Source organism: Thalassophryne amazonica, chromosome 1 (assembly GCF_902500255.1).
Source record: "Thalassophryne amazonica chromosome 1, fThaAma1.1, whole genome shotgun sequence".
Lineage (NCBI taxonomy): Eukaryota > Metazoa > Chordata > Actinopteri > Batrachoidiformes > Batrachoididae > Thalassophryne > Thalassophryne amazonica.
Genome location: NC_047103.1, coordinates 148,886,547 through 148,912,079, shown reverse-complemented (window position 1 = coordinate 148,912,079; position 25,533 = coordinate 148,886,547). Strand labels below are relative to the sequence as shown.

The 25,533-nt window shown below is 41.3% G+C and overlaps 1 protein-coding gene across 1 annotated transcript in view; it reads right to left on the bottom strand.

The window, feature by feature from the left end:
• mgat5 (alpha-1,6-mannosylglycoprotein 6-beta-N-acetylglucosaminyltransferase) overlaps positions 1-25,533 on the bottom strand; it is a 160,469-nt gene that overhangs the window by 59,354 nt on the left and 75,582 nt on the right. Inside the window, exons 5-8 of the mRNA XM_034175756.1 lie at positions 23,205-23,276; positions 14,127-14,288; positions 12,955-13,124; positions 12,039-12,173 (exon numbers count right to left, since the gene is read on the bottom strand). Of these exons, the coding sequence (XP_034031647.1) occupies positions 12,039-12,173; positions 12,955-13,124; positions 14,127-14,288; positions 23,205-23,276 (539 nt within the window). The remainder of the gene's footprint in view (positions 1-12,038; positions 12,174-12,954; positions 13,125-14,126; positions 14,289-23,204; positions 23,277-25,533) is intronic.

Below are 25,533 nucleotides of genomic sequence, written 5' to 3'. Positions count from 1 at the left end.
GGGAGTTCTCTAAATAGAGACCAAATAATAAGGTGTGCTACATGGTTTGTAAAACAAAAATGGCCTACCACAGCATTACAGCTATACAGGAACATTGTCAAATCATCCTAACCTTACTCTGTTTTGGTTGGTATCTGTGCCTGGGAGTCATTGTTGCATCATGATCCATTGCATTTATTAACAAACTCCCAGAGTAGCTGCCAATGGCTAGTGTGGCAATGCCACGTTCCAGTGTACTTGCTAGTTGTTAGTTATTTTGTGCACTTATAGACCTGTAAAACAACATTGCATATTTCCATTAACATTGTGCTGTAAGATGGTGTGAAGTTCCTTTTACAGATAAATACAAGAGCAATTTCTGATTACAAAACTATACAAACCGATGAATAAATCACACTATCGTCAGTAAAAAAGATAGCTTCAGCTTGGGACTCCGACGAGGGCGGTCGCATCTCCTCCACTCTCCCTTATCTCTGTTCTCTGCCTTTAACCTTCAAGTCCCTACTTCACCAGACTGTGAATTCCTCAAATTATATTGGATTCTGGATCTATTGGACTACTATTGGATTAACCATGGAATTGATCAGCTGGTCACTGAATGCTATTGACACCATTTTTTCTACAAGAAGGTCAGGAACGGAGGATCCTACCTGCCCAGATGGAACATATCCCGCTGGCTATGTCCTCGACTCCTGGGGATCTTGGCGTGTTGCATGCTTGGCGTCTTTCTCCATTGAGGACGTCGAGGATTTATTCATTTTTGGTCCTATGGTAGCAGGGCTGGTACTTTTTGGCTTATGTGCTGCCCTGATCTACCGGAAAATTGGCAAGACAGCGGCATCAAGAACCACGGCCCCTTGCTTGTCCGTCATGATTAATGAGGTAGGCAAGGCAGTGCATTCTCAGACTGCGATGACTCTTGAACTCAGACGCAGATTGGATCACATCCTGGAGCAGATGCGTGCCTTGCAGTTGAAGCTGAAGATTTCAGAGGCCGGTAAATATTCTTAATTCATAATTGGGAATATTCTTAATTCATACTTGGGATTTGGTTGTGCAAGTGGAACTGTTAAAAAGTGTTTTTCACTGCTGTAGCAATAACATTACAGGCTTATCAAGCCTGAAGGTCAAATTGCCCGACTGTCTCCTCCAGAGGGATTTGTTTCGGCCTGGGGAACATTGGCTGTTTCTTATCTCATCTCACAAAGACAATAAACTGCTTTTCACAGGACTGAAGCATGTTCCATTCCCTCCTTTCTACCCCCTCCTTCCCCCATCAACACCCACCCTTTCCGGTGCCTGCTTATCGTCATTCCTTTTCCCTTCAGCGGGGGCGGTGCAGTTTTAGCTGCAAGCCCACGTCCCCCCCCCCCCAAGCTGATGGGCAGCGCAAATCAGAGTTGCTGCGTGGCCTTCATCCACTTGCCTCAATTTAGATAACAGACTTCTTCAAACTTAGTGCACATAAACAATGTCAAATGTGTATGTGTTGCCTTTAATTCTGATGCGTGCCATTATTACGGTAAACAAGTAATAATTGTGGACTAATTGCTGTCTGAGGTAACTGGAGGAGTGTAAATGGAATTTCGCCATTGTGAGATGAATAAAGTATATCTATCTAATCTAATAGAAAGATACAGTAAAGAACACCTTTCCAAATGAGACCTACACTGCATAAATCTCAACTTTAATCATTAGAGAAAGGATGTGACAAAAATCCATCAACAGAATTTTCTCTAGGCAGTATGGGTCCATGGCTTTTGACAGTGTAGTGCAGGGGTGGCCAAGTTCGGTCCTTGAGAGCCACATTCCTGACACTCTTAGTTGTCTCCCTGCTCCAACACACCTGAATCCAATGAGAGGCTCATTAAAAGTCTGCTAATGAGTTTCATTGGATTCAGGTGTGTTGGAGCAGGGAGACAACTAAGAGCGTCAGGAATGTGGCTCTCGAGGACCGAACTTGGCCACCCCTGGTGTAGTGAGTAAGCAGTTAAACTCCCAAATTGAATTAGACTGGGTTAGGCCCCATCTGATGAGTCAAAACTCCCAAATTGAATTAGACTGGGTTAGGCCCCATCTGATGAGTCACCAAAATAATTAACAATTTAGGGTTTAATACTTATTATTTAATTATTACTCGGGGCACCACCTATTTATAGCATAGGTACTTTAATTTAAACATTCATTAATTTATCAGTCTCAAATGACTTAGTCTCAATTTAATTAAATCAGTCTGTGATCTGAAAGTCTGAATTCACAATACAATTGACCAAAGGTTTCCTTCTGAACACAAAATGAACCAAGTATACAAGAAATGCCAAGAAATGCACCTCCAAATCCAAGGCCATGGTTCTCGACCGGAAAAAGGTGCTTTGCCCTCTTCAGGTCGGTGGAGTGTCCTTGCCTCAAGTGGAGGAGTTTAAGTATCTCTAGGTCTTGTTCACGAGTGAGGGATGGATGAAGCGTGAGAACGACAGACGGATCGGTGCAGCATCTGCAGTGATGCAGTCGCTGTATCGGACCGTCGTGGTGAAGAGAGAGCTGAGTAGGGGGGCAAAGCTCTCAATTTACCGATCAATCTACGTTCCGATCCTCACCTATGGTCATGAGATTAGGCTCATGACCGAAAGAACGAGATCGCAAGTACAAGCGGCCGAGATGAGTTTCCTCCGCAGGGTGGCTGGGCGCTCCCTTAGAGATAGGGTGAGGAGCTCGGTCACTCGAGAAGAGCTCGGAGACGAGCCACTGCTCCTCCACGTCGAAAGGAGCCAGTTGAGGTGGCTCGGGCATCTTTTCCGGACGTCCCCTGGACGCCTCGCTGGAGAGGTGTTCTGGGCATGTCCCATCGGGAGGAGGCCCTGGGGAAGACCCAGGACACGCTGGAGGGACTATGTCTCTTGGCTGGCTTGGGAACGCCTTGGGGTTCCCCCGGAGGAGCTGGGGGAGGTGTGTGTGGATCGGGAGGTCTGGGCAGCTTTGCTTGAGCTGCTGCCCCCGCGACCCGACTCAGGATAAAGCGGAAGAAAATGGATGGATGGATGGTATACAAGAAATGAACAGTTTAATGGCATTTTTGTGGACAGTGATTAAATAAGTTCATTTATAGACACGATTCTTACTAACTCATGAGACATTAAAAGAGAGAGATAAAGCTTAAAGACTAAGTTAATAAATCTGATTAGAATTTAGAGATGAAATTTGAAGCCAATTATTAAGAAAAATATTAAACAAACATGTGAATATGTTTAAAAGGAAGCCACTTTGTATCCATTGACAGCAAACCCTTTCCTGGAACCTTTAACTGGGTCACTTAACTGACCCACATAATTTTATACTGCACTAGCACTGGTGCAAGTAACTTTATCCAAGTTTTATCAACTATAAGCACCAGTAGAATGAACCAATACAGGAATAAATAAGGAAAAAAAAACAATTTCCAGTGTGCTGACTTCGTCTTCCCTGCATTTTATGACTCTCACACACGAAGCGAGTTGCTGTGCTCTATTTGTTGTGGAAAGCTCACAAACGTCGCCAGCAGCGCTGTCCCTGGGTTCTCATAAGACGTTCCCAATTCGGTGAGGTTCATTATTTGCTGCAGGAGCTCCAGTCTGAGGACCTCCTGTCCTGTTCGCACATGTAAACAAAAAAGAAAAAAAAAACTGGCTGCCGCTGCGGTTCCTCGCTCTCTCTTCCCTCAAACTCTGTCATCATTGTGTTATAAACCAGTCACCATTTGTTTTATTATACATCTGTGTAGTTAATAAATAAAATAATCTTCACGGAGGATTCGTTCACGCTCGCACGTGAAGAAAAAAAAAAAACTGTCTGCCACTGCTGCTGCTGCCGCTCTCCCCTCAAACTCTTCCCAGAGAGGAAGAGTATGACACATCAGAGGAGGAGTTTTAAGGCTGATATAAGACTGACTTTTGGTTGTGCAAGTAACTTTTTTTGGTGCAAGTAATTTTTTTGTTACTAGCACCAGTGGAAGTAGATTAAAAAATGTATTTTGACCCCTGCTGGCACCTTGCTGACATAGATGAATGTGCACTGTGGCTGTCTGATTACATTTTTGGATGAAAGGATTAAATGAAACAGAACAATTTGGGCATACTGTCTGTGGTTCATACCCAAACAATAGCTCAGAATTCCCATTCCTCCAGAAGAGTATGAAAAATAGTGAGACAGAGAGATAGCCAGCAGCCAAGGCCAACAACAAAAGATATTAATCACAAGCAAGCCTGCCAGACTTTTGGTTGTCTTTAACATTAAAAATACTGTATAAAACTATGTAGGCTTGCAAATATAGGTACAGAGATAGATAAGTCAAGTCTGGGAGCATGTGCTCACGCCACATCCACCACACCATGAAACGACCCCCATCTTTCAAAAGCAACCATCTATCTGTCATAGCCAGGTGTGTGCGTCCCCTTGGTGTTCTCCAGCTACTAGGGACTTCAACATCGAGGCACCTGTGTGTTTGATCATGCACTGAGAAACACACTGATGTTACTTTACAGTGCAAGCAATACTTTGCACCAGATTTTCCCTCAGTAAGTGCTCATAATCATTCCAGTGGTACCAAAAAATCCTCTGAAGAGGCCCAATACCAAAGACATCTAGTCATTGCCTTGGCCAATGGTTAGCTTTCAAGTCTCACAAGCATACAGTCAAACTGGAAGCAGCATGACTCTAAAGACTTGGACCTTCTTTCTCCTGCAAAGATATTGGCATTGCCAAACACCTGTGTACAGCAACCTCATGACTCCATAAACTCTTCCCAAGCATCACCTTCACCCTAAAGGCCAAGGACTAAGAGACATGAATGTCACTGTAGAGATAAGTGAATGCATCAACAAATTAATCTTTCATCACATAATGATATAGTTCTGATGGCCAAGTCCAAGAACTCATGCAAACCCTGGATCTTAAAGTAGACCTGCATTGAAATAAATGGTCAGATTTCAGAAAGAAATAGCTGATATGTATTTATAAGACCCTTGTGAATGCAGTAAAGTAAATCTGTAAGCCCAAATTTGTAATTCAGCGGAGAAATCCGTTTAAAAATGACAAATTTGCAGCTAAAATTTAGCCCTCTGTGAAAACAGTTTGTACAGCCGTATCATTTCCATGACATCAGGGACAAGACGACGCGCTCCCGCCTTCAGTCCGATCCCGCATTGAAATTGATTTTATCTGTTAGTAATGTTACTTATACACGTCCTGGTTTCAACATCCAAAAGTAAGCTGCAATGAATGAGAGATACAGATCTGTGTGCTCAGATCAGCAACGACATCGACAGCAGGCGCCGTTCTTCCTCTCCCGCTCTCTGCCTCCGCTGCGCTTATTAAGTCTGCGGGCTCATTAACGAGCTCGTTAACCGCCGACACGGGCCACTCACACCGCCCGTGTCTGCTTTGCAGCCGGTGTGTCAGATTCAGCGCACAACACCGGCATCACCTCTCTGTCTACTGAATGGAGCTGCAGCACACTTGGCACAAGTCCTGAGATTACGCTCGCTGTTTTAATGCGAAGCGCCGGTACACCTGTTGCTGCAAGGACAGACTTCTCGCGGCAAAATCCACAGCACCGCATGTCTCGGCAATTGGAGCCCCAGAGCTCCATGGATGCTCAGAGAGGTTTATATATTTTTAATGACTGGGATTCTTTGCGGGGCTCGCCTCCATATCCCGCGATGGTACCAGAGGCGAAAGACAGTAGATTTTCATTGCAACACCACTCAATCGAACAGGCGTATGAAAAAGTCCACCAAAATAATTTTCAAGCACAAATAAAAGAAATGTGTACTCACCAAATGTGCCGCAAGACAATATGAAGTTTTAAAAAAAGTAGATCCCTCTGTATAAGACAAGAAAAAGGTGCAGATGCAAACTGACGTAAATCCACAAATTACAATTGGCGCAATGCATGCTGGGAGAGGGTCTTGTCCGTGACGTCTCGGCAGCGTCCATGATGAGAGGGACAATTTGCGGAGGGCTAAGTGTTAGCTGTAAATTTGTCATTTTCAAATGAAGATTTCTCCGTTGAATGACAGATCTGGGCTTGCAGATTTACTTTACTACATTCAGAAGGATCTCATGTGTAAATAAGTCATTTTTTGTTCAAAAAATCTGACTGCATTTTTTTCAATGCAGGTCTCTAAAGGCATTTTTTTCAATGCAGGTCTCCTTTAAAGCCCCGGTCACAACCCACCGTGCGTTTTTTTTCGCCGTACGTTTTCTGCGGATGCCACGGCCACTACGTTTTTGTGAAAACGTACGGAGGCAGTAGCAAGAGGAGGGAGGGAGTACGTTCAACGCACGTCTCTAGGAGTGTAACGATAAAGAGAGCTGACAATAAAGCAGTGTGTGTGTGTGTGTGTGTGTGTGTGTGTGTGTGTGTGTGTGTGTGTGTGTGTGTGTGTGTGTGGGGGGGGTCGCTTTTCTTTTATATGAGCGGGACCGGAGCGGCAGGTGTTTTTCGGCGTCGGCGATGCATGAGCATGTCCAGCCTGCAGCGGTCAGTTGTACGAGTGTTTACTTGCCTCGAAAAGTTACAGCTAGTTAACAGACTGAAGCTGTGGAGTGTGTGTTGCTGACGTTTGGAAATAAAGTCCAAGTTCAAGTGAGAAGCTGCGTTGTGCATGCAAGTCTGTCGGCCTCCATAGTATGTGGTGAGTGCCGTAATCCGTACTGCCTACATACGGATTTGGTTAATTCAATAGTAATTGAATGAAAATGTGCTGCTCTGAATCCGTACTGAGGCAGTACGGACAACGTGCGTCATCTGTACTGCTGGTGAATCCGCAGCCTGACCGCAGCGAAAGTTCTGCATGCACTAAAACCTCTACGGCGTGTCTGCGTGCTCCTAAATTCGTACTGAGCCCCAAATTTAGCCCATGTTTTTGCAAGTAGACTGCACGCACGTGCAAGTACGGCGGGTTGTGACCACGGCTTAAGGCCCGGTCACACGGCACTTAACGAATGGCAACGAAGCCCAAACAAAACAAGAAATGTGGACTTTCGTTAACTTTCGTTGGCCTAGTTTAACCTTTGTGCAGCTTTGTTCCTGCAGCTGGCGCTTTGTCAGAATTTTTAAACTGTTGAAAAATTTGAACGAATGCCACAGAAAACCTCAATTTGTCCATATTTCGTTTTGCTGTCTTTCTTGGCAGTTTATCATTTGCTTAGTTTTTGTAACGTTGGCGTTTAATTTGAGTTCGTTTGACCAGCTGAATGTTTTCACACAGTACGAAAGCCGGTTTGTGAGCGCCTGCCTCCCTCTCTCCCTCTGAGATGGACAGCTTTAAGCTTGTGACTTAAAATGGCAATATTTTCTACTTCTTTTTGGGGGGGGCACCAAAGGACTCTGAACTTTGCGATAGGATGTTCCCAGCCCTGACAAGGAAGCAGTGTGTCATGCTGTACATCTTCAAACCTGAGTGCCGTTTGCGTTACTCTTTTGAGAACGGAGCTCATTTCTACAACTACAACAACAACAACAACAAAGGCAGGAGTGCAGCAAGGGCTACACATGACAACGCATTCATTAAAAGAAAATGTACACAGCTGCAAGCAAATATACGAATGCAACAATGCGAAAAATGCTGAGTACATGCGTACTTCGGGTGTACAGACAGCGATTAGAGTTTTGGTATTTGGGAAATTTGAGAAATATTTGGCATGTTTGCAGTGTGTATAATTTTGGTGGAGTATTTAGCATGTGTGGTTAGTGTGGTTGTGTTTTTTTTGTAAAAATGAGGCGTCTTATGAATGTTTAGTGCTTCAGGGTTTTTTTTTCCTCAGCTGGAGCAAGACTGAGCGCGCAGCGTGTCGTCAGAGTTCCAACCAGACAGTGAGGATTCTGATGATGGAGATGATCCCTCTTTTGTTCTGGACGAGGAACCAGAGCAGGAGGATCCACGGACATGGGCACAGATCTCCACAGTGGGTCGGATCACACGCTTCTCTTTACAGCTTTTCCAGGACTCAGGCACTACAGAGCTCCATCCCACCACCAAGTCCTGGAACGCATAGATACACACACTGCTCCAGCAGAGGCTCCAGGCGCGTTTCGTTTAAAGCGCTGAGATCAACGTTAGCTTTGGTTTCTTTTCTCTTTTTTTTTTTTTTTTTAATTTTCCCTTCGTTCAGGAATTGTATGCTGTGTGACCAGGCCATTACACCCCATTTACAGAGTCCACGACAGAGTTGCGATCGAAAAATAGCCTCTGCTCACCGTTAGTCTCACACTGGGGTTACAGGCTGGTCACAATTGGATGTCCATGGTTGGAAAAAAGATCCCTTTTGGTTGCCATCACTCTCCATTGGTCTCCAACAAGTGTGCTAGTGTATTGAACTGTTTAAAACATTTGCACAAGTTGTGCGACCAGTTAACAGATATGTGGGTCTCATAATCAGTCTTGATAAACTCTCACATCTCTCATCTCGATCCTATGGGTCGTAATAGACTCAACTGACTCTGCATGGGGTTGAATCTACGATCACAGCTATTAACGTATTTTTCACTCGCACAATTCAGTCTCAATGCAAGCTTGGTGTAAACGCAAATAACAGACCAGCCAAAACTTGCGAGACTTGACAAAATGTCATGATCTTGTAGATCTTATATAGGTCTTAGTCCGGTGTAAACAGGGCATTAGTCTTGATCCACGACCTTCGTAAATCCAGACATTTAGATTCGTCTTTCAGCCCCTCGAATGCAGCAATAAAGGGATCCACTAATTCCACAAAGATCACAGCATTGTCCACATTGTCAACATCAGCAAACAGTTCCTCGCACCAAAGTCACAACACCCAGTCCAGGCAAGCATTGATGAACACCAGTTTTCACTGTGAAAAGCTCACATTCTACCCTTGCTCCCTAAGGCATCCTGTGTATAGGCTGGCTATGATGTCCATCAACTTTTTTTTTGATTTCACAAATTTAGTTGCAAAAACTCTACACAGTATAAAAATATAATACTTTTCACAAACTCAACTGTAATATTACCTACATTAATACAAATACATTGCAACAGCAAAAAAAATTACAAAACAACCTGGTAATTTATGTATTCAAATTTAGAAAGTTTGTTCTGATCTCTCAGTAAACACCAGTTAAGTCAAGACAGCAATACTGTGGATTGGCTTGGGAGAGAGGCCCCACTGTAACATTAAAAAAAAAACACAGTAAGTTAATAAGGCTGTACACAGAAAGAAGAACCAGGTTACTTTAAGTCACAGAAACACCTTAAAAACCACCGTAAAAGCACACGTAAATGTTCTGACATTCATGTTCAGCAATGGCTTTTCAAATAACAGTATCTGGGCTCTACATTATGACTAAAGCTGAAGTGATTTCCTCTAGCACAAGGGAAGCGGATGTAGTTTAAGGTGTTATGTCTCAGACAAACAAAACCTGGTGACAGGCAGGAGGAACCAGGAGTGCCATTAGTGCCCCAGACTTATTGTTTCTTGGCTTTTCCTGTCAGCTGGAACATTTGAAGGCTTCGAAGGCACACCAGAAAGGCCTTATCCAGATTTCTCAGTGGAACAGTCAGATGGAGTATTGATGCAGTGGGACAAAAATATCATGAACAGATGCCACTTTTCAGCCTTTTGGGAAATTGTATTAATACACATGTACAAAATAGACTGACTGTCCCACTAACTGCCAGACAACAAAAAGCTTCACCCAAAAAGCATTTGTGAGAGACTGAGCAAGGCCTGAATGATTTATCGAATTTTAACCAAGACTGTGATTTAAACTAATGCAATTAGCAAAACACAAAGGTTAAACATGTTGCTGGGGACACTTCTTGGCCAATACAAATCACGTCCTTATTGATTTTAACAACTGACATACATTACCACATTCCAGCATGTCCTGCGAAGCTTCCACATGCAGTTGCTTCTGCTTTGTCGTTAGCAGCTTCAGCAAATCCTCAAATCCTCCATGCCCAAATCCTCCATCAAAATGGAATGTACCAAACCTGGGCTTATCCCCACCTCATCTGTAAATTCTTAGATGGTGACAACAGCCATTCACGACCAAACTCTGTTTTTTTTGGTCTGTATCACTTAGTCATTTTGGCTTGTGGACAGCCTGTGAACATGATTCACTTTCTACTGATGTGAGCCTATTTTTGAAGCGGTTATGCCACTCTAATGCTCACTGCATCATTGACAAAAGCCTGCTGAATCTTGTGAATGGTTTCCTACTGGGTACCACCAAGCATTATATGTATAAAGGGTGTAACGGTACATGTATTTGTATTGAACCTTTGGGTACGGGACGTTCGGTACAGGGCTGTTAACGGGTGAGTTTGTGTTGCGTGTGTTTACATTCAGTGTTGCCAACTTAACTTTCTCCCTAAATCTGGCGACTTTCCAAACCCTCTTTACGACGTATTTTCTCAAAAGCAACTACCGACAAATCTAACTACCTTTCCTGGCGTTACCGAAGACTTTTCTGATGTTTGCTGACTGACAGTGAAAGTCTCTGTTGTCACCGAGCGGCAGCGGGTCTCCCCCTCCTCCGCAGCCTGTAAAGCACTGAGAGGGATATCTACAATCCTCCTCACTTGGACTCGCTCAGCCTACTGACCTCATTTGCTGCGCTGTGATTAAATAGTCCCCACACTTTGAGAAGCCCTGGCCTTGAGAAGTTACTTTATTTTAACAAGTGATGGCCAATTTTAATGGCAAAAAACAAACCAAGAATCAAGTTTGTGGTTCTAAATATTTTTAAGGTGGTTTTACTCACTTTTTTGCATCTTCCACAATGTTTTTGTTTTCAAAACTTTAATTAAAAAGATATATTAACAAGCATTAAACAAACATTTAATAGAAAGAGATAGAAAATAAATTGTACAAAAGTAAAGGGATTCTTTAACATTAATTCTCTTTTTAAAAAATCCCTTAGTGTGTGACAGTTTTGGACAAGTTAATTTTTCTGGCAAAAAATATGAAGATTGAATAAAATTGAACAGGGCTTCAAGCTGGAACTGTTGTGCTGGTCTTTACTTGTGGAAAGGTTTTGTTAAAAGCTGTTTACTAGGAATGTATTTTTTTTTTATAATATTTCATACATTTGTCATTTATTTGAGAACATTTTAACTTATTACCAGGCAGCAGTTTGCAATTACTTTATTTTCCTGTTTGTATAAAATTACAATAAATTGTTGGTTTAAACAACAAGCAAATTTTGGTTTTGCATTTTGTTCCCATACTGTACCGAAAATGAAATGAACCATGACCTCAGAACCGAGGTACGTACCGAACTGTGATTTTTGTGTATCATTACACCCCTAATATACGTGTATACACACACACACACACACACACACACACACACACACACACACACACACACACACACACACACACACACACACACACACACACACACACACACACACACACACACACACAACCCCAATTCCAATAAAGTTGAGACGTTGTGTGAAATGTAAATAAAAATAGAATACACTGATTTGAAAATCCTCTTCATCCTATATTCAGTTGAATCCATTTCAAAATGAGCAAATATTTGCACAAAAACAATAATGTTTATCAGTTTGAACATGAAATATCTTGTCTTTGTGGTGTATTCAATTTAAGTTAAAAATACAAAATTTGACCTTTTACCCAGTGACCTTCACCTTTACCAAAACAATCCTCCTGAAAGTCAATTCTGCCACAAATATACATGCACACTGCAAGATTGGTAGAAATGAACCAATGTACCTCAGAGTTGTAGAATGAACAGACAGACAAATGTTTCTGGATTGATCCAACATACCTCGTAATCAACGATTCTACTGTACATCAGTCAGCAGTTTTGTCCCAAATCAAACATAACCCTTGAAAATGTTCCTTGCCGTGCTGGTGTTTGATTTCCCTCACATATATCTTGTTTGAATAAATACATCAAAGTCATGTTTCTCTGTGTTATGTGTCAGAGAAATTGTTAGACGTATGACTGACATTTACTGCATTGTTGCTGTGGCAAAATTACTAAATGTAAGTGTACTTACTGGTAGTGGACCCAGGACGGTCCTAGTGTCTTCTTAAACTGGGTGAGGCCCACAATATCAATGTAGATGAGCTCAACAATTTTGTCACCCTGAGTGGGGCAGCTGGACTTGTTTCCCATAACCTTGCGCATGATCCTGAGAAACATTAGACACCACAATCAGTTTTAAGCCGTTGGTAGGGGCACAATAACGGTCATAACTGTGGAGTAAAAGACCTTATAAAGTGTGTCACGTCAACAAGATACAGATGCAACATAGTCATTTCATATACATGTAGAAGTGTTTCAGTCTTTAAACAATAAGTTAGGTCATGATGGGAAGCATGCATTGCTTGGTGATGGACATCGCTGCATCCCCATCTCAGAGCTGCTTTACCCCAAATGGCAACCACAGGGGCAAAAGCAGATCTGTGCTTCATTTTTATCACCTACCTGCAGCATGAACACCAAGGCTGCAAAAATATGTTTGCAAACGTTACAGTTTGCATGCGCCCCATCAGATCCTGGATAAAGGTTTAAATTAGTCATTTACCATCAACCGTTGCTTTTCATGTGTGACTGATTATCTGCAAGCATCAGCCTCAGTTTAAACAACTGAGGTGTAAGCCAAGCAATGTGACTGTTTCATTTGATAAAAATGCCAATAAGGTTCCTGCTCTCAGACACTCAATGTCTAAATAAGAACTTCAGATGGCTCCAACCTGACTCCTGCTCTGCATGTTTTCCATTTCTCCCTGCGATGCCCACTTGACTGGGTGTGTTTTGGAATTCACTGGATGGCTCAGGTGTGTCTAACTAAACAGCTGGGGCAGGTGTGACCAGAGCAGGGAGATGTGGAACACATGCACAGCTAAGGTACACAACGACCACGTTTGAGAACCGCCAACACAGGAGACATTATAACATCTGATACTGACTCTTTAAGCTCAGCCAGGGAAGCCGATATGCGAACGTCATGTCCCAGCAGATACAGTGTGGTGATGAGATCACTCCATTGGACCAATTCCCCCAGTGGTCCACCGCTGAAGGCATTTTCAGCTATCTTGAAGCCGGACTCCTTGGTAAGGAGTCCCAAGTGAACCAAGACCTCACAGAAGAAAAAAGTATAGTGTCAAATTAGTGTGAAATAAGGACTTTTACTGTAGCACTGTGTCAGAAAAATATTTTGACCTCTCTTTCTGAACACAAAAGTTGAAGGTTTATCTTCTCTATATGGCTGGAGAAATCTGTCAATGACAATTTGTGGAGTTTTGCATTCCTCCACATGCTTCCTTCACTGTGGACTTGAAATTAAATAATTAAACTCTTGTAGTGCAGACTGCCTGCTTTAATTCAAGGGGTTTAACAAAAATATCCCACTATTCAGGAATTAAATAATAGCTCCATTTTCACAGCACAAAATTAATTTGACAAACTAACGAAGCTTATTTTGAATAGAAATCATCATGTTTACAGCCAGTTTTCTTGAGACAAGTCAGGGCAGATACATGAACTTTTTCAAGTCACTGAATATGCCTCAGCTGTTATTCACTGAATATGCCTTAGTTGTTATTGACGTCAATCATTAATAAATACAAACAGTATGATAAATCCGTTTGAAGGAAGCAGTTATCCAAAAGTGAGTGACTGTGCATGAAGGAAACTTCTGAGGGAAGCCACTGAGACACCTAAGGCGATTCTGAAGGGGTCGGTAAAGGTGGTGTCACCTCACCCATTTGAGTTGATTGGTGAGAAAAATGTATTGTACAAAAGCAAACAATAATACACACATGGGATGGTTACTGCTGTTGAGGAACTTGGTGTTTTGCTGCAGGTTTGTTTGGAGATTTGTTCCAATATACAGTACTGTTGTATTTTTCACTGGTGACAGCCAGCCTTAGTCAAAGAGCACTATTCAAAGACGAATATTTCACTCATCTGAAATAAAGAACAGGCTTTAAAAAATGTATTTCAAGACATCAGAAAGGGGGCTTTTTTTTTTCTTAGAGACAAAAAAAAAATCTGCACCTTTTAACAGAATGTCTGATGTAAAGCTACCTCACTTCATTTTTCCTTTTCTGCAGTGAACTATTCATGCTATTCCCTTCACCTTCTTCCTCCTCCGTTTGGCCAGGTTCTGCTTGGCGGCAAGTGAGCGTATGGCGCTAACCCATGGCTCGGCCATGCGTTTAATCCTCAGCATCATCCAGCGAAACTCCTCCCGTTCTGACATTACCCGGTAAAGCTCCTCAAAACTGGTTCGGATCTCCGCCTGGACACACACAGAGAGACAGAGAGAGAGACAGACAGAGACAGAGAGAGAGACAGAGACAGCGAGAGAGAGAGAGAGAGAGAGCAAAGTCAGTATAAACTTACACAATTTATCTATAAATGGCAGGAAGTTCCTTTTTGTTTTTTGTTTTTTTTTGTTTTTTTTAAATTTGGCTCACTACAACATATCCATTATGGATCTGAATATTGATTTGGCAGTTTTACACCGGGTGCCCTTTCTGACACAACTCCACATGTGACATTACATGGAGAATGGGCATGGGTGGCTTTGAACCATGAACCTTCTGTTTTCTGTGCACAACAGTAACTTGCACCGCCTCACAACTTACAGGTATGCACCAAAGAGTATCAAATATAATAACAACACATATTGTACAATTTTCAATTGGTTATCCCATTGTTTCGTGCATTATCTTTAATAATTTATAACCATTATTTTACTGATGTTATGTCTTAAACAAATTTAAGAACTGATCTATTGACTGCTGCAATTTCCAAATTGGCATAGGGGTGTTTTCCGAGAGGGACAGTGTTCTACAAGAGTTCTACTGATTACATAAAATGCCTCAGTTTGACAAAGTGACGCACTGTATGTTTAAGGATAAAAGGTCTATTCAGCTTAATGCTTATATCTGATGACTTTGGGTGGCCAGATGAATTAAACTGGTTGAGAGAGAAAGCCAAGGCAAGGTTTTTGGGCAAGCCAAAAACTAAAAGGTTGGTATAAGTGATCAAAGTAGCTGTAATGCACATTGTGAAACTAATTACACTGATTAATTCTGAAATTCTGAATGTCTGTTAAACATGTTGAACCATTTGTAACTGTAAACAGTTCATGCGTTCTATTTCCAAAAAAAAAAAAAAAAACCCTGTGCAGCATTGAATCATTTTCTCTGAAAATATAATCTGTTATAGGCTGAAAAACAAATTCCAGTGGGTATATGAAACTGCATTTGCAGCAGCATTAGGGCTGGGCGATATGACCTAAAATTAATATCGCGGTATAAACTGAATCCCATCACGGTAACGGTATATATCACGATATAAACTTAAGTGTGAAAAGTATAATGGAAGTGTGTCTGAATGGGCTGTAGTCTGTTACCAAAGCTAAATTGATAAAAATTAATAGATAAAAACAACAACAATAACAAACAAAAAACAGATACAATGTAAGTTTGGAAAAATTTATCGAGCAGTTCCCAATACTCAAAATTAAAACTCAGCACTCTATGGTGCAAAATAGTGCAAATGAACACAAACACCATTTTTATAATGTAGAATGCAAACAAACTGGAAATTTTAAAAATATGAACAAATGTAGCAACCACGCCACAAAAAACAGTTATATACAACTACTTACATTAAAATGCAGGAAATGCTTTTTGTAAACTATGTACAAAAGATGCCAATACGTTACCACACAAATTATATTCGTGTCAGTCAGAAAAACAATTCCTGTCCAAAACAAGATCTCTGACTTGTGTTGAACATGTAATTTTAGACACTGAATAACCTCACACTATCATTCCTGCTTCTGTCCACCTGGAGGTAGTGTTAGCATTAGTTTTGTCTGCATTTGTGGGCGTTTTGTCCAGAAAGTCCTCAGAGACCACCACACGTGAGTTGGTGATGCCGACTGGCTTAGGTCGTGCGGTTCCGGTAATGGCAAAGGGGAAGGGGTATTTTTTTCTTTGCTTTTCCTACCCCAAGATGGAGCTGAGTGAGGAAACAAGACATTTTACTATGGCTTTCTACAAATACGCACACAAAATATGACCATAAAATTCATGAAAAAAACATGGAAATTATTAATCATTCACATTATAGTCAGCTTATTAACAAAATTAAAAAACTGGCTTAGAGCTTGAAGTGTGCACTGCTGCACCATGGTCTTTGTGCTTGCATCAACAAGCCTTATTGCGATTGGCTGGCATGTCCAAATCTCCACTGTAGGCCAAATTAATAAAATTTATACAGTCTACCACATATACCACACACCCCTAACCAGTATCATGCATATGCTTGAAATCTCCCTTAAACATAGAGCCAGCTTTGTCTGGACAAAGTCAACTGGCTCCACAAGAATTTGGTCAATCGTGATGCTTCAATGTTCTCATTTCAAGTTGTCATCTGTAGCCCAACACAGACAGTTGGTGGCACTGTAGGATAAAACTGTTCTCAGCTCGCCTAGAAGAGGAAATCAAAAGGTGCCAATCTTGTTTTACACTGCCAAGTAACATGCTGAAGCTGCTCGTCACTTTTGTCTTCTCAATTCAATTTATTTATATATTACCAAATCATAAGTCACCCCAAGTGCTTCAAAAGGGTAAGACCTACCCCACTAACATGCCTGGGCAAGCACGTACTCAAAAACGCTCAGACATTTTTGAGGAAGGAACCTCAAGCAGACCAGACTCGGAGAGCTGACCAACTGCTTATAAGAATCAGGTGAACAAAATACGACAAGAATTTGTCAAATATGCACATACACAAATATGTTACTAACGGGAGAACAGATGGGTCTTTAGTCTGGATTTGAATGACTCCACAGAATCAGACTGTTCTATCTCAGGAGACAGACTGTTCCACAAAATGGGTGCAGTGAACAGTAAGAACAAGCTCTATGGCTTACTGACTTCATTTGAATGTTGCTATTCTGGACAAACTTGTTCATAAAACCCAAAAACAGGAAATGAGAAAAATGCTTTTGGCACAAACCTCGAAATACTCTCACTTTCGTTCCACATTCCTCCTTTGTTGGACTAGTCACTAACGGAAATATACATACAGTGGGGTAAAAAAGTATTTATTCAGTCCCTGATGGTGCAAGTTCTCCTACTTAGAAAGATGAGAGAGATCTGTCATTTTCATCATGGGTACACTTCAACTGTGAGAGACAAAATGAGAAAAAAAAAAAATCCAGGAAATCACATTGTACGTTTTTTAAAGAATTTACTTGTAAATTATGTTGGAAAATAAGCATTTGGTCACGAATGATCCATGTTAAGGGAAGAATGATCGTGGCCATGTATCGTGAGATTTTAAGCCAAAACCTCCTTCCATCAGTGAGAGCATTAAAGATGCAATGTTGCTGCGTCTTCCAGCATGACAATGATCCCAAACACACCACTCAAGCAATAAAGGAGTGGCTCCGTAAAAAGCATTTCAAGGTCCTGCAGTGGCCAAGATAGTCTCCAGACCTCAACCCCATAGAAAATTTGTTGAGGGAGTTGAAAGTCTATGTTGTCCAATGATAGCCCCAAAACATCACTGCTCTAGAGGAGATCTGCATGGAGGAATGGGCCAAAATACCAGCTACAGTGTGTGCAAACCTGGTAAAGACTTACAGGAAACATTTGACCTCTGTCACTGCCAACAAAGATTATGTTACAAAGTACTGAGTTTATTATTGACCAAATACTTATTTTCCACCATAATTTACAAATAATTTCTTTAAAAATCCTACAATGTGATTTCCTGGATTTTTTTTTCTCATTTTGTGTCTCACATTTGAAGTATACCTATGATGAAAATTACAGACCTCGCTCATCTTTCTAAGTGGGAGAAATTGCACAATCAGGGACTGACTAAATACTTTTTGCCTCACGGTATTTAGCCTACTTTCAAAATGGCAAAGAAGCATATGAGACAAGAAAGAATACAGTGACTGTGCAGGACTAGTTTATCCAAAAACATGTCTTTCATCATGGCTGCATTCATGTGAATCATGAGAAAGACTAATAGAGATTAAACTTTTAATTAAAAACATTCATTCAGAAAGACAATACTTATGGTGAATGAAACAAAAACATCTTGCTGTACAGCCTGAAAGTAGCAGCAGCTGCAGAAGAAACAGTAAGTCATATAGACTGTGTGTTCCACTGACTCTGGGCTTTACATCTCAATTCCATAGCCTGAAGTGGATGAGAGTCTACAACTCCCTCTGGATGGGACATCAGACTGACATCACCAGCTAAAGCTGGTACCCAATTACAGCTGGGTGGACTAAGACAATGCAGACTAACTGTCTTGTTGAAGGACACAGATAGGTAGTGTGACCGGGAATTGAACCCACATTGACATATTGATAGCCTAACTCCTTATTCCCCTGAGCTACCTGCTCTGCATAACTACAGAAATTTGGTGGACCCCTTTTATTGCGTCTACATATTAACAATAACTATTATTAAGAACATTGCTGGTGCAAAACAAAATAAAAAAGCATGTCTTGTAGAATGAACACAGTCTTAAACTTAACAAGCATTACTTTTATAGAGACGATGACATCACTGCGAGCTGAATCAGTCATCAGACTGTGAGAGAAGATAAACTTGTTAAAAACTCTAAATTCAGATATTCTAGTATTTAACCTCAAATGAGGTTAAACTATTTTAAACTTTTGAGGACGCACAGACACACACGTGCACAAAGGGCAAGAGCCAATAAGCTCAGACAGAGCCAGTGAGAAAGACAAAGCAAAAGAGCAACCGCAGTGCCATTACCAGCTGCTTAGGTGGCTGAAACAAGGTTTTTGCAAGGCATTAGCATCTCTCATCACGACAGGAAATCACTTCCACAGACTGAACCTATTAAAATTTGGGCCTGAATTAAAATCTCAAAAGCCTGTCAAATGGCATCTCACCGCCGCAGAGGTCTCAGTGCTGTCGGTGCATCCAGAGAGGAGATGAGGAGTGCTTAATATTGATTCACCCACAGCTGAGGGAAAGAGGGTGAGGGTATATTCAAGCGTCGATACTGTGGATTGTGTGGAAGAGACACACGCTCTAAGTAGGATTTGAGTGAGCTGTAGCACTGGCAAGGACAGAAGATCATTATTCCAGATTTGTCTGCAGGTCCTGTCATTCCAGCTTTGGTTCAGAGCAGTGAACAGGATAGTAGCAGGAACACTGTCAATCTCTGCTGAATGCTGTCATGGTAAATACCGTAACATCGCCAAGGCAGTTTCATGAAGGTCTTTAAATGAGTGAAAGCAGTGTCCAAACATTTAAACAAAATATAAGGAATGTGTTTTCATGGGATACAGGGATGAAGTGTGAGCGTTACTAGGTGTTCATGGGAAACATTGATTATTTCTGTATTTGTTTATGGATTTATTTATGTTCATTGGGTCTATCTTTTCTGTTGTGTTTTGTTTTGTGGGGTTCCTTATGTTTTTGTCTTTTTTCTAAAATTGTATGATTGTATCATTATTACTGTTACTATTAGTTGTAGCTATTATTATTATTATTATTGTCAATGGCATTTTTTTAAGGAAACAGGGATTGATATGTAAATCATACAGGGAGAAGGGGTGGGATTAGATAAGTTTTGACTTCTTCTCACTCCTTTTTATTTCATTTTTTCTTTTATGTTCAAAATAAATCTTCACTTCAGTTCAACTTCTTTACACTTACACACAAAACAGAAGTACATCCTATGTAGGCCCTGAGGCACACTGGTGCCAGTGCTTAGGCTTGGATTCTGGAGGGTGAATTCCACGAGTCTGCAACTCCCTTTGAACACTTCCTCAGCTGAGACTAGTACACATTTACAGGTGGGTTGACAGGGATAACCCAGATGAAGCATTTCCAATGAAGTTTGGATGTTGTGTGAAATGTAAATACAAACTGAATGCAATGTTTTGCAAATCCTCTTCAACCTACATTCAATTGAATACACAACAAAGACAAGATACTTAATGTTCAAACTGATAGACTTTTTTGTTTTTGTGCAAATATTTGCTCATTTTGAAATGGACGCCTGCAACATTTCAAAAATGCTGGGACAGGGCAACGAAAGACTGAGAAAGTTGATGAATGCTGAAAGAACACCTGTTTGGAACATTCCACAGGTGAACAGGTTAATTGGAAACAGGTGGGTGTCATGGTTGAGTATAAAAGGAGCATCCCCAAAAGCCTCAGCCGTTCACAAGCAAAGATGGGGTGAGGATCGCCACTTTATGAACAAGTGCGTGAAAAAAAATAGTCCAACAGTATAAGAACAATGTTTCTCAACATTCAAGTGCAAGGAATTTAGGGATTCCATCATCTACAGTCCATAATATAATCAGAAGATTCAGAGAATCTGGAGAACTTTCTACACGTAAGCGGCAAGGCTGAAAAGCAACATTGAATGCCCGTGACCTTCGATCCCTCAGGCAGCACTGCATTAAAAACTGACATCATTGTGTAAAGGATCTTAACCGCGTGGGCTCAGGAACACTTCAGAAACCATTGTCAGTTAACACAGTTCGTCACTACATCTACAATTGCAAGTTAAAACTCTACCGTCCAAAGCTTAAGCCATACATCAACAATATCCAGAAATGCACGCCACCTTCTCTGAGCCCGAACTCATTTGAAATGTACAGACGCAAAGTGGAAAGTGTGCTGTGCTCTGATGAGTCCACATTTCATATTGTTGTTGGAAATTATGGACGTCGTGTCCTCCGAACAAAACAGGAAAAAGACCATCCAGATTGTTACCAGCGCAAAGTTCAAAAGCCAGCATCTGTGATGGTATGGGGGGGCTGTTAGTGCCCATGGCATGGGTAACTTACACATCTGTGAGGGCACCAACAATGCTGAAAGGTACATCCGGGTTTTGGAGCAACACATGCTGCCATCCAAGCAACATCTTTTTCAGGGACATCCCTGCTTATTTCAGCAAGACAATGCCAAGCCACATTCCGCACGAGTTACAACAGCGTGGCTTCGCAGTAAAAGAGTGTGGGTACTAGAATGGCCTGCCTGCAGTCCAGACCTGTCGCCCACTGAAAATGTGTGGCGCATTATGAAATGCAAAATACGACAACGGAGACCCTGGACTGTTGAACAATTGAAGTCGTACATCAAGCAAGAATGGGAAAGAATTCCACCTACAAAGCTTCAACAATTAGTGTCCTCAGTTCCCAAACGATTACTGAGTGTTGTTAGAAGGAAAGGTGATGTAACACAGTGGTAAACATACCACTGTCCCAGTTTTTTTTAAATGTGTAATTTAGCAGGAGTAGGGGACAAACTACAGAGGATCTTCAGACAGCACAAAATCCAAGTTTACTTTAAACCGGTTAACACCTTGAGACAGAAATTAGTTCACCCTAAGGACATGATCCCTAGTTACAAACAGAGCAATGTAGTGTATTCTATCAGATGTCAGGAAATCTGTAACAAACACTACATAGGTGAAACGAAGCAACCTTTACACAAAAGGCTATACCAGCACCACAGAGAGGGCGCCAGTGGACCTCAGTCTGTGGTTCATCTCCACCTTAAAGACACTAACCGTACGTTGGAGGACAAGGAAGTTAAAATATTAGCCAGAGAGAAGAAATGGTTTGAGAGAGGGGTCAAGGAGGCATTCTTTGTGAAACGTTTGAAACCCAGCCTTAACCGGGGAGGGGGTCTGAGACACAATTTATCCCCGGTTTACAATGGGGTACTCAGTTTCAGTCTTTTGTTCATGGTAATGAGTCATTCACGTCATCAAAGGAGCCATCAGAAAGGCATCCAACCCATCATTGGAGGGACATCTGTCCTGTCATTAGGTGTGCTAACTAGAGCAAATAGTTGCTAATTAGAGCTATTGTTTGGTCACTAGCCTATAGCAGTCTGCCTCTCAGTAGGAGGGGTCTGGTTAGGTTTAAAACTCCAGCTTTTGTTGGCTTCTGTTTTATTCTTCTCTACAAGAGTCAGACAGAAGTCAGACTTCCACAGCAAGAATTTTAGCTGAGGAAGCTTCTGTGATTTGAAGCGAAACGTCCTCGCGTCAAGCAACCCAGTCCAGTCGAAGAGTCAAGCTTCTCTACTATGCTTGTACATATTGATAGCCCAACTCCTTATCACAGTGAGCTACCTGCTATAAAAGTGCTTCATAATTTTAAATGGTCTTAAAAATATCATCCAATAAATTGATAATTTAGTATAACTGTTCCAAGTGCATAGTTGTAGTCATAATGGTGACATGCGCCTGGTTCTAATATATTATCAGGTGATTTTGTTAAATAATTTCATCTACAGTAACATACAATGTTGTTACCAAAACAACAAAATTATGACTGCAAAAAGCCATTTAGAGGAACCGGATGAGGCGACTATGTCAGGACCTGAATATTGTTCTACGTCTTCCTTCAGACATTTTCATTCATTGATACATTGGTTAAAGTATTCTAAAGTGTTGCCTGTGGGGATCCATGGGCTCTAAACTGGGTAGTATTTTCAAGGGTGTCAATAAATTATGCAAAGTTTCTATAATGATTTGGAATGCCGTGCAAGTCCATAATGTAATTATCAACATCCATTGTTCACTGTTATATGTAATTTGTCCAAAAATATTAGACCTCTCAACTTTTCATTTTCACTCCGTTCATCCTTGACCCAAAATACATAAACATAACAGTAATTGTCAGCTCTCTCCAGTTTGTCCGTGATCAAAGTCATACACATGCATGCACGCATGCACACACGCTTACACAGAGGCCACTTGAATTTTAATATACAGATTGACAACCCACTCAGTCTGACCTGCTCAAAGATCCTTCTATTTTAAAGGAAGGTTTTCATTGCCACTGTAGCTGCATGCTTGTTCATGGGGAGAGCTTTTGTATAGTGTTATAAGGTGCTAGCTGTTGACATTTGGCGTATATAAAAACAATGACTTTAAACTGACATTCAAATAAATAATTCTCTTCCCATACTAGAGATGCTACATATCTGGGAATGCCTTGGGGACCTCCCCAAGAAGAGTTACCAGAAAGATGTGGGCTGCCCAAAATGTCTTGATTGCAACCCACATAAGCAACTGAAAATTGATGGATGATAGACATGATAGCTGCAATGTCAAATCAGTGAGTTGTGCATAATGTCTTAAACATAATAATACTTGGTGGATTTCTCACCTGTCCTCTCCTGTCCATATCTTCAGTTAAAGACTTTGCCCTCCAGGGCAGGCGCGGGCACCAGTTCTCCACCTAGCCAAGAAATGATAAACAAGAAGTCATGAACCAGCAAATTTTGTGTGCAGAGCTCAGGCAATACAGTCCATATAAGCCAAAATATTTTGCATTCACAGGTCCTATAACCTAGTTAAAATGCAAATCAAGGTCAATGTTACTATGGTGATTCCACATCCTCCACCAATTTCAAAAGGCAAAGCCAAGGTAAAGGTCATCAGGTACCTAGCAAGTGCCAGTCAGTGTTGTGCACTTAGCTACAATAATATAACCCTATATCTGATTTTTGCAGTCAGTGCAAAAACAAGAAATTAGAAATGGAAAATGTTGAATATATAGTTGTAGTTCAAAATGAGGAACAGTCTGTGAAAGCTAACAGTCTCTAATCACGATCTACCAATTATTGTGTGTGTGTGTGTGTGTGTCAGACAGTGGCTCATGTCACTATGATGCTGTATCTAGTGTTTATGGAGATGCTTTTAGATTCCAAGCCCATTTTATCAACATCCCAAAAAATGGTGTTAAGAAACCTCCATTAGTAACAATATGCAAATTCTTTTTGAGGTTCAAACCAAAACATGCACACAAATACACACTGTGCTATTGAGCCCTGATGTCTTGCAGTAAACATCGATGATGAAGAGGGTGTGCATTTGAGCTCGACTATGCACATGCTCCTATTTCTGACTGAATGACAGTGGACAGAGACATTTCTGAAATATTCAAGCAGAGATGTGGGTATTGCTATAGCAACCATGAGATGACATGACGTAAGTGTAAGCTGAAGACTTGGATTAGTGAGAGAATAAGACATATGCTTCACTTTATACTTTTATTGCATGTAATTGTGCTGGTTTCCTGCGCTTTGGCTAGTATGCTGGCAATGGTGTCCTTTCAGTAAATGAGAGAGAGACAGACAGTGTGAGAGAGAGATAGAGATTTCTCTGTTTCTAATGGATTTTGCTTTGCACATCTCCCTTCCATTTCTATACAGAACCCTTTCTACGTCGCTTTTTTGCTGTCTGCAATGCTTTCAGCACATATACAATATTCATGTCAAAGTACTGACCTTTCCCGAACTGCCATCCGTACTGAATATAACACCCCCCACCCCCCCCCCAAAAAGAAGCTGGCTTACCACAGTGCAGCATGAGGAGTCTCCAACAATTTCCTCAAAATGCTGCTGCCACAATTTTGACAAGAAGCAGAAAATTTCACCACATTACACCCTTGTCACACCTTAATTTAGCCATTGTATTAAAACGCTGGCATATATGTCTAATACATTATGGGTAAGTTTTGTATAAGTTAAGAGTAGATTGAAGCACACTGATATACGTCTTAATACGGCGTGTATATCGAAACTTTTTGGGCATTTTTCGACATATGCCAGCATATGGCTGATACGTCTCGCATATGCGGACCATATGTTATGCGATTGTTGACACATTTCTTACTCATAAGTCGAAATGCGCTCATTGATGCTCTCCCTTGTTCATCTGCGAACAGTTCAGACTGTTCGCACAAATATTAAAACAATTCACACACCGAGTAAATATAAAGTCTTGATCTTATCTGTTCATTTCAGCCAGATTCATCATCACAGCCTGGCAAAAACTCACCAACAAAGCACCCTGATTTTGGAAAATGACATGTGAAAACAGTTCCTTGTCGTGGCTGAAACAAAACCTTGGTGTTTTGTGTGCTTCTTAGCCTGAACCAGAGAATGCCGGTGCTTTGTGCTACAACAAGACAATTTATTGTAAAAGTTGAAAGAGTCACAGCGCCTCATTCATTCACGTCAGTGTCTATCACAGCCACCAGTCGATTCTTAAGCATTCTGCAAGAGATGAAACTAAATCCCACAATCCACCAAGACAAAAATAAAACGACAGTGTATGCATGCTCAATGACGTGCTCATCAATATTTGTGTGTTCTGCCTGCCAAACAAAAGGTTTCTGCCTTAACCCTTCCGACCAGCACCATACTGCGCAGTACCAACGTGGACTGCTCAGTAGAAACCAGGCAGTCCACATATGCTGGCTAAATCGTCAAGGTGTGACAGGGCCCTTAGACCGATTCTGGCCTCCCTTCATTGGCTTTCTGTCTCTGTGAGGTTCGATTTCAAGGTTTTGCTACAAACTTGAAAAATGATTCATGGACTAGTACCTCCCTACCTTGCTGACCTAATTACACCATACGCACCAGTCCGTGCTCTGCATTTTCAGGACGCAGGACTAATTTGTGCCCCTAAGGTTAAAAAGTCGGCAGGCC